The sequence below is a fragment of the Octodon degus genome, unplaced genomic scaffold (genome assembly GCF_000260255.1).
Source record: "Octodon degus isolate 3935 unplaced genomic scaffold, OctDeg1.0 scaffold00006, whole genome shotgun sequence".
Taxonomy (NCBI): Eukaryota; Metazoa; Chordata; class Mammalia; order Rodentia; family Octodontidae; genus Octodon; species Octodon degus.
In genome coordinates this window covers 32,430,605-32,445,447 of record NW_004524582.1, presented here as the reverse complement: position 1 = coordinate 32,445,447, position 14,843 = coordinate 32,430,605, and the positions used below count along the sequence as shown (strand labels likewise).

General features: G+C 44.9%; 1 protein-coding gene across 2 annotated transcripts in view; it reads left to right on the top strand.

Moving 5' to 3' along the window:
* Nucleotides 1-677: 677 nt before the first annotated feature.
* Nucleotides 678-14,843, top strand: part of Fam193a (family with sequence similarity 193 member A) — an 87,850-nt gene continuing 73,684 nt past the window's right edge. For both annotated transcript variants that reach the window (XM_004624606.2, XM_004624607.2), the window contains exon 1: nucleotides 678-920. In XM_004624606.2, the coding sequence (XP_004624663.1) occupies nucleotides 696-920 (225 nt within the window). In that variant the 5' untranslated portion in view covers nucleotides 678-695. The remainder of the gene's footprint in view (nucleotides 921-14,843) is intronic.

The window sequence follows — 14,843 nt, the reverse complement described above, 5'->3', positions numbered from 1 at the left end:
CCTGGATGGCGTCTGGGTCTTGTGTGTACGGCTGCCGTTGTGCTCATGTGCTCAGTGTGGAGTCTAGGACATGGACAGCCTGTCTCAGTGATGATCTCAGTAGAACTGCCAGCTCAGGGTGAGTGAGCCCTTTGGGCTGGTCCCTAGTAGCTTCATTTTTTGTTGTTGTTGTTACAGTGTCTTGCTATGCAGTTCAGACTCATAGCGATTATCCTGTCTCAGCCTCTTCAGCCCAATTTTGGCTGGCACAGTGTCCTAAAGTTCCAGGTCCAGCAGGGCATGCAGTACTGGGGATCAAACTCGGGTCCTTGCTCTTGCCAGGCAGGTACATAGACCATTGAGCTATCTCCCCAGCCCATTTTAAGCTTTTTGATGGAGAGTAGTTCTGAAAATTGAGGCTGGCAGTTTCTGCTTGGGGTAGTGATCCCAAAGTCTAGGTGAAAGGCTAAACAGACAACTTTTGACTTCCACAGAGATTTTCTTTATGGTGTTACTGTTTTATTTGAAGTATTAAGAATTTCTGGAGCACTAGTTTCAGTTTTATTCAACAAGTTTCCTTTTTTATGATTCTCTACCTAAACATACATATGAATTTTATTTTAGAACTAAGTATATTTTTAAACAATCTTGGCTTTATGGATCAGGTTTTGAAAACAGAATTTTTTTTTCTGTTCCAGACTCCTTTTAGTTTTGGCATGAATCATAGGACACCACCCTACCCCGCTGGGGATTATTGTCTTCTGTGCAGAAGTGAACGGAAAGACTCTTCATTCTTAGAGAGTGGAGTTAAGACTGCGAGCAAACTGGCCCTTTCCATGGCTCCCAAGGGCAACAGCGTGCTGCACCTGCCGCTGTGGGTGTGCCCGGACTGCCGGAGGACTGTGGAGAAGGAAGAGAGGCATGGCGGCCCTGACCAGCCGGTGAGTGGCTGCCGGTGAGCGTGCACGGCACTCCTCCCTGTGGGCTGTGAACTCACCTGCAGCAGAAGGGAAGGAACGCATAGGCTGTAGGGTGCCCCTCCGCGCACTGCTCCTGCCTGACAGAGTCGGCCCCCTGGAGGTCCACAGGGTGTTTTGGCTTTGTTAGTCTGGGCTCAGGATTTTGTGAGTGAAGCACTTTCCTGAGGAGCTAGCAAGCCTTTCACATGTTTGGTTCTAGACAGTTCCATGTGCTAGCAATGCCTGGAACTTTCTTCCAGGTACAGTTCTGTAGTTTGGCTTTCCTTCCCTCTTTCCGCCAGTCCTCTCAGCTCAGCTTAACAGAGGCTGCCTGGAGGTCATTCAGCATGCAGGAGAAAACATTCTTTACCTGACCTTTGACCTGTGGGGCTTGCAAACCTGTCTGGATTCTAGGAGTTGGTTTATGCCACTGTGTAAGGTCCCACTTTCAAGTTCTGTTTCTTTTGATTTCTGTAGCAGGTAACAGATTTTTCATCTGATCCTTTGCTGCCTTTGGTCAATAACAAGTAGCCATCACTTCCTTGTTTTCTAATGGGCCTGCTTTCCAGTTAGTCCCTGTGACAGTGTGAGAGAGTTTGGCTACTGCATGACTAGCCCTCCCCCTCCTCACCCATCAGCCGGCACCAGCCCCAGCATCCTCCCGGAGCCGCCCTCTCCTCCCATTGCTGACGAACCCCTTCCACCAGTCCCTGATATATTTCCCTTGCTCCTTTTGCCTTTTTTTTTTACTGGAGTACATACTCTGAGAATGCAGCTCTTGTGTACTTTCTGCCTAACATACTTAGGTACTTGAACTAATGACTAAGTGAATGGATGAACAGAGGAGTGAACCTAGAGGGTGGAGAGAGCATAGTTAATGTGAAGTTTTGGTCTCCTCAGATCTTGTTTTAATCATTTCACATTTGTTTTCTGTGTTCACTTGTCTGCATTGTTCAATGGAAGGCTGTTTAGTGTTATTGACATCAGTCTGTTTCCTGCGCATTTCCAGTCAGAATTCTTCTTTTCACCAGCTGAAGCTTTTTGTTTTACTGCTGGCCGGCATGTACTCATAGACCCCTGCAGCCTTTGAGGGGCACCTGTTTGGCAAGTATGAGGTCCTAAGTTCGATTCCTGGTACCCCACCCCTTAAGAACCCCAAAATAAAATAAAATTGGGGGCTTTTAAAGACTGGTAATTTCCTTTCAGTATAAATTCATTCTTTTTTCTTTACAGAACAAAACACTATGATCAGATTGCGCAGTTTGACCAGAGCTCCCTTGTTCCCCCTGGTGGCCAGCCCCTTGTTAGCACAGGCTTGATTTTTGTCCCCACAGCTCTGCTTTTTCAAGAGTGTCACATAAACAACAACAAAAACAACTCCTTCTTCTTCCTTCTCCTCTTTTTTAAAAGTGTGTGTGTGTGTGTGTGTGTGGTGTGTGTGTGTGTGTGTGTTTATCTTTTTGAGAAAGGATTTTGCTATGCAGTTCAAGTTGGCCTTGAACTCACTTTGTAGGCCAGCCTGGTCTCAAACCCCCAGCAATCCTCCTGCCCTCAGCCTCCCAGGTCCTGGGATTACTGGTGTGTGCCACCATGCCTGGCCTTAAACTTCCGTCATTTGACACAGTGCTCTTGAGAGTGGTCTATGTTGTTGGACGCATCAGTACTTTGCTCCTTTTTATTATTGAAAAAGTATAGATAAAGCTGAATGTAATGATGCACACCTATAGTGTTAGCACTCTGCAAGGTTGGAAGAGGAGCATTAAATTTGAGTTCAGCCTCGGCAGTTGAGGGTTTTAGTAAGACCCTCTTTTAAAGTAAAAAATGTGAAAAGGGCTGGGGGTGGAACCCAGTGGAAAGACCCTGGGTTCAACCCCCAGTATTGTTAAAAAAAATGAAACAGAACTGTACAGATATAGCAGTTTACCTACTCTCCAGGTAACCAATGGCCCTTTGGGTTTCCAGAGTTGGGCTGTTTTGAAAGGAGCTTCTGTACATGTCTTTTTCTGGGTATCCCTTTCTCATGTTACTGCGTTGGCTTGCTGGAGTTTTGTCAAGGTTTTGTGTCTGTGCTAATGAAAGGTGACTATAGTCTTTTTGTCTTATAGTGTCCTCGAGGGTCTCCTAAAGCGAGCTGAGGTATGTCTGTGTTCCTCTTTCTTTGCCTTTCTGGGATTGTATGTAGAATTGACTTTGCTGTTTTTTCCTCAGGTCTTTATCTTGCGGTGTGCTCCTCTTGTATTGTTTGATCAAGTGGTGCACAGTGCATAGAGTGCTGGGAGGAGGCTGTCACTGGGGCATCTACTTGGTAGCCTAAGCCAGCGTGTAGCCCAGCTCATCTGTAGTGTCATGTGCTGCAGCTTGGCACTGATATGGGCCTGGGGCAGGTGCTCTCTCTGTTTTTGCTTACAGCTCCTGTGAGGGAATGAGAATATCCTTGTGCTTGGGGTTCCCTGGGGTTAGCCCCCTACTCTCACCATGTGTGTTCATTCCTTCTTCCTGCTGTATGGCCTCTTTCCACTTTCTTCTGCCAGAGGCAAAACACTGGCAGCATGTGTCTCTTTCCTTTGGGGCTTGTTACACCATAGCATAAGGTTGGTTTGTGCTAGGTGACCCACTGTTGGGCTTTTATAGATTGCCTGACTCTGTCCTTAGGGTAGGAGCTCAGAGTGCGCTCCCAGCTTCTACTGTGGGAGGCCATGACTGACCTGCTCTTTTCTAGGTGAACATTCTTTTATCATGGTCACAGCAGGAAGTGAGTGGAGGCTCATCCCAGCTCACTCTTCACATCCAGACTTCCCCAGAGACCTCTTCTGTACCAGCCCCCTACCAGCTCATATTCTGCCCAGAAACATAGACTTCACGTAAAGTGTTCAGTTTGATCCCAGTGGCAAGTGACCCCTGCCCTTTAGGTCTAGGGCTCATTTACTTGATTTTTGTCTTTGTTATGTATGTAAGGTTGCTGGGAATCACACTCAGGGATCCTCTAGCACTGAGTCACCTCCCCAGCCCAAGGACTTGGCTTTTTTTTTTTTTTTTTGGTGGTACTGGGAATTGAACTCAGGACCCTAAGCGCTTATTCTACTGAGCTATCTCCCTGGCCCAAGGTCTTGGCATTTTGTCCAAGCTGCTTCCAGTTCATGATCTTCCTGTCTTGGACTCCTGAGCATCTGTTGTATACCACTGTCCCCTGCTTTACTGTCCTCTTCTGTTTTGGTTCTCAGTCACTGCCATGCATGTCTGGAGGTGTAAGTTCTGATCCACTTTCTCCAGTGGATAAGGTCTTCTCTGGTTTATTTTGCTAAGTTCTATTTTTGGAAATTGTCAAAGCTTATCAGGACAGAGTTGTTTGTAGGTTATCTTCAATTCCTGTCTTGACTGTAGCTGTGACTGTTTTATTTCTTGTATTTGTGCTTTCTTTTCAAGTCAGATTTTTAAGGAGTCTGTCATTTTGTCTTTTTGGAGAAACAGTTTTTGGGGCTGAGGGTTCATTCCCGGGCCTGGCATGCTGACCCCGCCCCTGGGGCGTGCTGAGACAGCAGTTGAGACTGGATGTGGTGGTGCACGCCTGTAATCCCAGCTCTTGGGAGGCTGTAAACAGGCGGATCACTAGGAGTCTGGTTTAGTAGTGAGACCCTGAACACCCTGTAGACCTTCCCTAAAATAAAATTTAAAAACCCCAAAGAAACAGCTTTTAATTTCTAAGACATTGTCTCTTACTTTGTTTCATTCGTTTTTATTTCATATACACATGTATGCTCTATGTTAGAAAAAAATGTGAGGACATGGAAGAGAACAGTGCAAAGCATTTTCCTCATCTCCTTCCCTGTCTCCCACCGGAAAGGGTGTGCTGCCCGATGGTGTTGATTGGAAGGGGTCAGGGTAGGCACAGAGTTCTGAGGTGCATCGACCTCTGGCTTCTCATTCTCCCCAGGAAGGAGTGCCAGAGGCAGTCAGGTGGGGTGTTCACAGCAGCCGCGGCGCTTTTCTGGACCTCCTCTGAGTGCTGCCTAACGGTTCTGTGGCAGCTGAGCCTCAGATGCCAGCTGTGCCCGGAACCGGGCTCCTCTTCTGTGGTGAGCAAGCTGTAGATGCTTGGGGAGACTTGTTCTGCGCTGTTGTCCTCTTGCCTCTGACCTTTTTTTAAAAAAAAAAAAAAAAACACAACACTCATGTGTACCTATAGCATTCTTTTTTTTTTTTTTTTTCATGAGCAGAATGTATTTATTGAGGGAAAGAAAGCTCCTGTCCAAGAGACAGGAGGGGGCCCGAGCAGGTTGTCCCTCCCCATAGCGTTCCTGTTCAGCTGCTGCATGGAGGCCTGGGAGAGCTTCTGCTGCATCAGCTCTGCCTGCTTTCCTCCAAGTACCGCTTGGTAAGGAGCTCATTGGTCTGTTTTCTTCACAGTTACACTTCTGCTTTGGAACCCAGGGCCTTTGCAATGAGCTACTTCCTAGCCCTTCATTTATTTACTTGTTTGAGCCAGAGACTCATTAAGGTGCCTCTCAGAGTGCTAGGCTTGCGGGCAAATACGGCCACGCCAGGCTTTGACTGAGATCTTTTAATGGCTTCCATGCTGTATGTGCCTTTGTCCTCCTTTTCCTTAAGAATACGCCCTCTTTCCCTGTCTTCTGAGACGGGACTGGTAAGCAACTTGCTGCCTCTGTCCTTCACTGCCCAGGGACCATCTGTCAGGGGCTCTCCTCTGAAGTGTTGTGGCAGGCTGGCCTATTCTCCCTCCTCCTGCATCCTTTTGCTCCCCATCTCTGATTGCTCATGTTAGGTATTCTTGTGCAGTCAGCAGAGAGATGGATTTTATTTGTTTTCTACTCAGTCGGTTTAATGTTAAAATTAATTCCTGTCACTTCCTGTGATTCGCTGATGTATTTAGGTTGTTTCTGCTACCACACGGGTCAGAGATAAATTGTTGCCCTCACCAGTGCCCTGGCTGAGAGTCTGCCTTCCTCCTGAGCTGTCGCTCTCTCTCTTCTGCTGATTATATCATGCAAGTGTCTAAATCTTGTATTGTAGTTTGACCTTTCTGCTGTTTTGAATTTTATAAAATATAATCATATGTATTCAGCATTATATCTGAGATTCATAAATGATGTTGTTTCTTTATGTTCATTGTGTACTGTTCACCTTTATGAATTACCGTATTTTGGTTTTCAGAGTTTGCCTTTATGAATAAGTTTTATTGGTTAGGGTTCTATAAAGGTGCATAGATGTTGTTGTTGTTGTTGTTAGAAAATCTATGTGTGATCATGCAAAGGGATTTATTAGGGAGGCTACAGGAAGCCTCAGATTCACAGCAATCTTCCTGCCTCAGCCTCCTAAGTGCTGGGGATTACAGGTGTGCACTGCCATGTCCAGCCATATCCATTTTTATAGCAGTACAACTCATAATAACTAAATTTTAAAAGCAGCCTATAGGCCAACCAGAAGATGGATGGATAAAGAAAACATAAGATAGATAAATAGCTGGATGGGTGGATGTGCAGTGGAGTACTACTCAGCCATAGAGAAGAATAGATTTGAGTCATTTGTAGGAAAGTGGATGCACCTTGAGACTAATGCTAAGTGAAATAAATCAGATGAAATAAAAGATGGTAGGAAAACAGGGAAGTAGAATTTATGGAGATGGGGAGAGAAAGTGGGAATGGAGAAGGAGAAGTAAAAATGGTGATGTGTATACATGTACCAGTACCCCAAGATGAATGTGTTAGTATGTATTGCAAACATGTACTAACAAAGAAGGGACTAAAGGAACTACAAGTACAATCAGCTGGCAGTGTGTTACAAACAAAGAAAACAAAACTTTTTGTTTAATGCATATATATGTATATATGTATGTATATACATGTATAGGCTTATTAACAAAATGAGGAAGAAGCAGTCATGACAGTTAGAATACTTATTTCTATAATTGGCCTTGTGGTCATAGCTGGTAATTATAACTGCTTTCTTTGTTACCCATTCTGTAGTCTCCTGGCCCTTAGCAAGCACCTCAGTGGGACTTGGTTCTGGATGGGTGATGCATGCCTTTATCCTTGAAGGTTTGGGGCCAGCTGATGTAGATTCTTCATTTTCATTGCTTGTGCTCTTTACCTGTATGAATATATTGTGTTGTAGTTCTTGGATTTTACCATTACTGAGTACTCCTAGCGCATGGTTCACATTCTGTTCATAAATGGAGGGAAGAAGTTGCTGAGTCATAGGGGGTTATGTCATTAACTGATTTCCCATTAAGATTAGTATCACTGTCTTAAAGTGAAAACTATTTTCCCAAACAAAATTAGTGACCAGAAGGACAGTGTTTTGTATTTTTTTGCAAATTTCTTTAGTGTCTAATGATAAAAGTTGGATTTTCCCTTGTGTGCGTCTGTGTTGAAACTCTTGTGATAGATTGTTTTGAAGTTTATTTTTAAAAGATGGGTTTTTAAACAATTGTCAGAACTGAGTTTCTTAATGTTTTGTTGCAATGTGTACTCAAAAACTCTGGTCAGTGACATTTTCTTACTGGTTCATTAGTTTGTCTTGCCCTCTGAATGGATCTCTAACCCATGCTTGGTTTTCTGACAGCATTTGTTGGTCATTCACAAAGTAAAGGCTTACCAGGTTGGGCAGACCTTCCTGATGCAGGCATTCTCAGCTTGTTTATTATTGGTGTATAGAAAGCTACTGAAGTCAGGCTTTGTGACACAGTCCTGCAATTCTAACCTTCGGGTGAGTGAGGCATGAGGTTTTGAATTTGAGGCTGGCTTTGACTACATAGCGATTTGAAAACCAGGCTGGTCTATATAGAAATCCTGTCTCAGAGGAAAAAAAAAGAAAAAAAGGAAAAAAATTAAAAGAAAAAAACTATTGATGTTTTAGTTGATTTTTGTATCATGCAATTTTACTGAATTTATTAACCCTCACAGTCTTTTGCTGTAGTCCCTAAGGCTGTTTAAAAGACATTTGCCCTGACTGCTCCAAGGTCTTCTAAATAGAGAATCATATTGTCTGCAAATAAGGATGACTTAACTTCTTTTCCTATTTGCAGACTTTTTCTTTCTTTCTCTTGCCTATTGGTCTGCCCAAAATTTCAAGTGCTAGACTCAGTAGCTATGGTCAAACTGAATATCCTAGTTTCATTCCTGATTAAGGGGCAGTCCTTTTTCTGCTTTAGGGAAAACAGTTTAACTTGATGTGGAAATGCTCAGATTTTATGATTGGTCACAAATAGTATCAGTTGTTTCCTTTGAAGTGACAGGCTTGTTGTGTCCAGCTTTTGAGCTATCTGACGAGTATACAAGTGCAGATCCCCATAGAGTGTTGTCCTGTTTGGGAAGGCTGGAAGGAGGCTCTTTGGGGGTGCACCAACCACACTTTCCTCCAGGCTACCTTCCTTGGGAATGAATGTTGTGGAAACTTTAGGCTACTGCCTACAGGAGACAGGGAGACAAGCCTATGGGTTGAAATTTAATACAGGTAATGATTTTTTACTGTTCTAAGGACATCTTAGTGGTAACAGGCATTTTTGTTTCAATTCTGTATGGCTATGGAGAACATCGCAGTCTCTGGCACTCCGCTCCCTACTGCCTTGCCCAACCACTGGCTAGGATCATCAGCTGGAGTCACCAGCCCCACCTCTGCACGATCCACAGCATGAGAACAGAGTATGCCTGGCTTAAACTGGAAACTGTGTTGATTGTGGAGCTGCCCAGGCTGAGGTACTCAGAGGCCATGAAAAACACCGAGAGCCACTGGTTGGCTTCTCTTATTCCTGCTGATTATAGGTGGCTCTTGCTCTATGTAATCCCACCACATTGTACTTTGTTTCTGCTTGCTTGACTCCTGTTTGTCTTTTTTTTTTTTTTTTTGGTGGAACCTGGGATTGAACTCAGACCCTTGTGCTTGCCAGGGAAGCACTTATTGTACTGAGCCATCTCCCTGGCACCTGTAAGTCTTTTTTATTTTATTTTATTTTTTGTATTTTAAGGGAGGGTCTACAGGGTGTTTAGGGTCTCACTACTGTATCAGACTCTTAAGTGCTCGTCTTGTTTACAGGCTTCTAAGAGCTGGGGATTTACAGGTGTGTGTCACCACGCCCAATCTCAGTTGCTGTCTCAGCATGCCCCAGCAGTGGGGCCAGCACGGCAGGCCCAAGGATTGAACCCCAGGCCCCTATGCCTGCTTGCAGGTGAGCTGTTTGGCTGGCCCGTGTTAAGTCTTTTTTTTTAATCGTGGATCATAAACATTTTTATTATGATTTTTTAAAATCAGTACTGTAGAGAATGCAGTACAGATCATAAATGCAAGTCACGTAAATGATACCAGAATTTTTAGCAATCACACAGCAAAAACTAAAAGGATACAGGTAATTTTTTTTTTTTTTTTTTTTCCAGAACTGGGGATTGAACTCAGGCCCTTGCGCCTTCCAGGCAAGTGCTTATTCTACTGAGCTGTCTCCCCTACCCTACAGGTGATATTTTTTATCTGCAGCATACCTAAACTATCTTATCAATATGTAACCAGTGTAAAAAAAAAATATAGTATTCTAATTTTTTTCAAAATCCTGTGTATATTTTACCATATCGTATTAGACTACTCACATTTCAGGGAGTTGGTGCCTATATATGGCTGGGGCTGCTGTCCCAGACTGAATTGTCCTGCCCCGTTACTGATCGACTTTTCATATTAGGTCTACATCCTGCCTGGAATTGAAATTAAAACCTTTATATGGTATGAGGTAGAGTTTAAACTATTAGGACGTGGAGCTCCAGTTTCCTCGAGACATTTATTGGCAGGACTGCCCCTCAGCTCTTCAGTGCCACTTGTGTCATAAAACACGGACTCCTGTGTGCCAGTGCCAGGTCTGGTGCTCGGGTCTGTTCTCTAGGTGGTTGTCCTTGTGCCAGCAGCATGTTGTCTTAATCAGTATAGCTTTGTAATGAATCTCATACTGAGAGAAAGACTAGTTGCTTTGTCCTCTTCAAAAATGTCCTGACTGCCAAGTGTGGTGCACACCTGTCACCCCAGCACTCAGAGGAGGATCACTGCTAGTTCAAAGCCAGCCTGGGATAGATAGTGAATTTAAGGACAGCCTAAGTTATGTGGCAAGACCCTGTCTCAAAAACAAAACAAATCCTTTTGACTATTTCTGGCTCTTTATATTTCTATATAAATTGATGATTATTTGGTCAGTTTTCATTAAAAAGTATCTATTGATACCTGTTGAATTCAGACTAGGAATTGTATGAACTCTGTCAGTGGGAGGAAAATTAACATTAGTCTTTGAATCTAGGACTATGAAATTTCTACCCCATTGATTAATGTTTGGTATTTTTCTGTTACTGTTTTTGTGCAGGGTGTACTGGTATTTGAACTCAGGACCCCTGCCCTGAGATATAACTCTCTAGCCTCCTTAATTTTGAGCCAGGGTCTCCCTAAGTTGCTAAGTTACCTGGGTTAGGCTCAAACTTGTGCTTGTCCTGCCTCAGCCTCTCAGAGTGCTGGGATGACAGGTGTTTGTTAACCACACTGGGTTTACTCATTTTTATGTGTATATGTAGTACTAGGGATTGAACCTAGGGCTTATTGTACCTCTTTTGAAAGACAGAATTTATTTTTATGTATTTCTTTCTCTTGTTCTTCTCCTCCATGTCTGATGTCCATGATCTTTCATCTTCATCTCTTATTTTGCTGTTTTGTTTCTGAGATACGTTGCCCAGGCTGGTCTCACTCAACCCTCCTGCCTCAGTTTAGACTCACAGTGATCCTCCTGTTTTCAGCCTGCCAGCACTGAGATTACAGGCATGTGCCACCACACCTGGTCTTGATGGCCGGCTCAGCATGCCCTGGGGCGGGGCCAGCACAGTGTGCGGTGCCAGGATCAAACCCCAGTCCCTGCACTTGCCTAAGCAGGCGCTTAGTCCACTGGGCTAGCTCGCTGGCTCCAAAAACAGATTTACCTTATAGGTATTTTATTAAGAAATCATCTGTCTGTCTGTCTATCCTTATTCTGAGTGTTGAATGTTGGACCTGGGCCTTCATACTGAGCTATCCCCAACCTTTTCTTTTTATTTAGAGATAGGGTCTTGCTCAGTTGCTGAGTTACCCAGGTTTAACTTGACCTTAAAACTCTCTTGCCTTGATGTTTTATAAATTTTTTGATACTGTCTTAAATGTTACCTTTACATTTTTTTCCCCTTTAACTTTATTGGTATAGATGTTCTCTTTCTCATTTGTGAGCTGGGTAGTTCAAGAGCCCTACTTCTAAGGGTTGGACAGGTGTTCAACCTTGTTGGCCTCAGCATTGCTCTTCCTGGTTTAGGGGCTACAGTTTAGCCATCTGTGTTACATCCCTTTGTGTGGTTGGATTGCACACCCTCCTTCAATGACTCCACAGGGATGGCTTCTTAGCTCTGGTCTCTGGTGCACCTGTCTCGGGCAGTGGGCAGAGAGAAGTACAGAGCAAGGAGGACCCTGGAGGTGAGAGACAGTTGTCCAGGCCTAGTGGACAGTGTGTGCCTGTGTCCCATTTGTCTGGGAGGCTGGGGCGGGAAGGTTAGTTGAGCCCAAGATTTTGAGACCAGCCTGGGCAACATATCTCAGAAACAAAACAGAGCAAAATAAGAGGTAAAGATGCAGGTCGTGGATATCAGACATACAGTAAAAGGAAAAGAGAACTGGATACCTGAAAGTAGGAGAGGCATTCGGGACAGTAGCTGATGCGTGTGGGATTTGGCTTAGTGCTGTGGTAGTGGCAGCTATTCTGTTACTGTTGCCTATCCTGCAGAAGACTGGGATGCCTGTGTCAGAAGAGGGCCCACATCCTCCTGAGGAAGCAGCAGCAGCCTAGGCTTCTCATGCTAATTGCTGATTACCCATTCCTGCGACAGTGGCTTGAGCTTCCCACATGCTGAGCTTGTGCCACAGCTTGGGAACTCTGAGCCCTGTCTGCAAACAGGGAGCAAGTGTGCTTTTAGTCTACATTGATCAGTTCATCTCCCTGCTCTTGAAGACTTGGCCTAGTCTCGCAGCTTTGGCTGATTCCACAAGACATAGAAGAGCACACTAGGCAGTGAAGGCCTCTCCCAGCTGCCCCCGCTGGACCTTAAGATAAGTTGTCAAGGCAGGTGTGGTGAGCACATGTATCATCCCAGCACTCTGGGGGGCTCATCCCAGGCCACTTAGCAAAACCCTCTCTCAAAAATAAAAAATGAAAGATGCATTGCAGATAGAGTCTAGTGTATAGGCCATGAGTTCAACCCCAGTACCTTCCCCCACAAGAAAAGGCATCAAGAAAAGACACGACTGGTGACACAGAGGTGGCGGTGGGTCTTGGCCAGGTTGACTTTGGTAGAAGGATGCTGAGTAGGGCAGGCACATCCAGAATGTCTAGAGGGCCAGTAGTGCTGAGAGGGAGGTGTGTGTTGACGGGGAATGAAGCTGGTCTTGGGGAGAGGTCTCCACACCTTCCTGCTGCCATTCGTATAATCTGCCTCTGTGTGGCTGTGTGACTATATAGCCAGCACAACCTCATGTAAGAGCCAGGCCACCCAATTGCCTGTGCCCTTATTTAATGCTCCAATTCCTCCATCTTCTGCCTACCCTTCTGAATAGCACTGTCCTCACATTGTATATCCATCATCATTCATTTTTTTAATCATTTATTGATTGATTTGGTACAGGGCCCCACTACACAACTCGGACTTGTAGTGATCCTCCTGTCTCAGCCTCCCCAGTGCTATGCACCACCACACCCAGTTTTGGTGGCTGGCTCAGCATGCCCAGGAGCAGATCTGACATGGTATGCGGTACCTGGGATTGAACCCAGGTCCTTGCGCTTGCTAGGTTTAGACCACTAAGCTGTCTTCCCAACCCCATCATTCTTTTATTTTAAAAATGTCTTGAACATTTTATTATATATATATATGTGTCTTACACTCTTTTTGAGTAGTCGTGGTTTCATTTTCGCTAGTAAAATTCCTGTAACGACTCATCTGTCCTGCATATAATAACTATGTTTCAAGCTATGAATAATTTTGCAGAAGGATGCAAAAATTTTTCCCTCTTTTTACGTTCAGAAATGGTGTGCTTTTACAATTCTGCCCACTGGCACTTACGTGGCAGAGTGTGACAAGGGGTTGCCCTTCAGAGGATCATCACTGAGTTACATACTTGAGATGTTTGACTGTGAGATGAGACTGATTACCACCACTGTCCTGCACTCTGGTTCTCCACCTTCTTATCGTCCCTTGGCTCCTGTGGCAGTCTGACCTTGGGATGGGACGCAATACGGAATACCTAGTGGTGGTGTGGGAGCTCTCTTCGGTAGGGGACCGCGGCTGTGCACTCTAGAAGAATTGAGACTGGGTCTGGAGACAGGGCTTCCCATCTAGATAGGACAGGTAGTGAGGCCTGGAGAAGTCAGACTGCTTCCGTCAGAGCTCTTTATAAACTTACCTTTTATAAGATTGTTTTTGGTAGCCAGAGTAGATTCAGCAAAACTAGGAGGGACCTGAGAGCTCAGCAGATTTCCCAGAAGAGCAGGCTCCCCTGGGGCGTCCGGGCCAGTGGCCCTGACTGGGTTGCTGGGAAAGGCAAGATCTCTTAATTTTTTTTCCTCAGTGGCATCTGGGTATGGAAGGGAACATGGGAGAGGTAGTCAGGGTCAGGCTGCTTAGACGGTTCAGGCACGGACAGGGGTTCACTCAGCAACCTGGGTGGCCACTGTATTTTTCTTGCTCTTTAAATGTGCTTCTAAAAAGTTTTGTATCTGGGTTCCATCTCCAGGCCTGGGGTGGGGTGCAAGAAGGAGAAGAGATAAAAGAGCAGTACCTGTAACTCACAGTCCTCCTGCCTCAGCCTCCTAGGTGCTGGGGTCAGCCACTCAGTTACACGCTGCAGTGCTAAGGGTGTGATTAACTTGCTAACAAATCGCCATCTGCTTTCCAAAGAGCTAATACTACCTTGCAGCCATTTATGAGACTCCAGTTGATGCCAAGTGCTTAATTGCAGCCATTTTTACTGTTTATCTCACAATGGCTCTAATTTTCCTTTTTAAGTGACTGTTGTTGACCATCTTTCTTTTCATTTGTATCCATTTGGTAAAGTAAGCTGTTTAAATCTTCCTCCTATTGTTAATGGGATTCATTGTGTTGTTGTTACTATTGTGAGAGGTCTTTTACATATCCTGCAACCCACTTACCAACTATAATCTTTAGCAGACAAATTAGGATCTATGCTCTCCTACCTTTTATAAGGCAACTTGGGGTGAATTCACCCAATCTTTCTAGACTCAGGAGTATCCACCTATTACTTGGGTCTGGATCTACCAAGTACAGACTCATCCAGGTGGGCCTGCCTTGGGTCTGGCTGCTTTGCTCCACTTTTTCCTGCTGCAGCCCATGGAAGTGAACCTGCTTTGCCCCTCTGACAAGATGTTCAGCTCCTGGATTAGCTGGATGGGTCCGGACCGTATACTCTGCGGGGAGCTCTGCCACAGGGTTCCACACCAGGCCTGTCTAATGGAGGAGGTTCCCGAGAGTACATGGATGGACACACACACGTGCGCCTGGCCTGGGCACTTGGTGGGAAAGGATCCAGTGAGCAGGCGGAGGGTCCCACACCAAAAGGCAGTTTCATCTTGTTGAATTACCTTGGAAGCTGTGTAAACAGTTGGGTAATCGCACATATACAGATGGTTCTGGATGTGGTGCTCCGCTTTCTGTCTGCACCTGTGCTTTGCTGCTGCCATACTTCTTGACTCCTGAAGGGTTTCACAGTAAGCCATGGATGTTCTCCAACTTTGTTCTTTTTCAAAAGTGTTTTAGATATTCTAGATCCTTTTTGCCTTTCCATATAAAGTTTAAAACCAACCTGTCAGGTTTTTTTTTTTTTTTTTTGGGAAGAATCTAC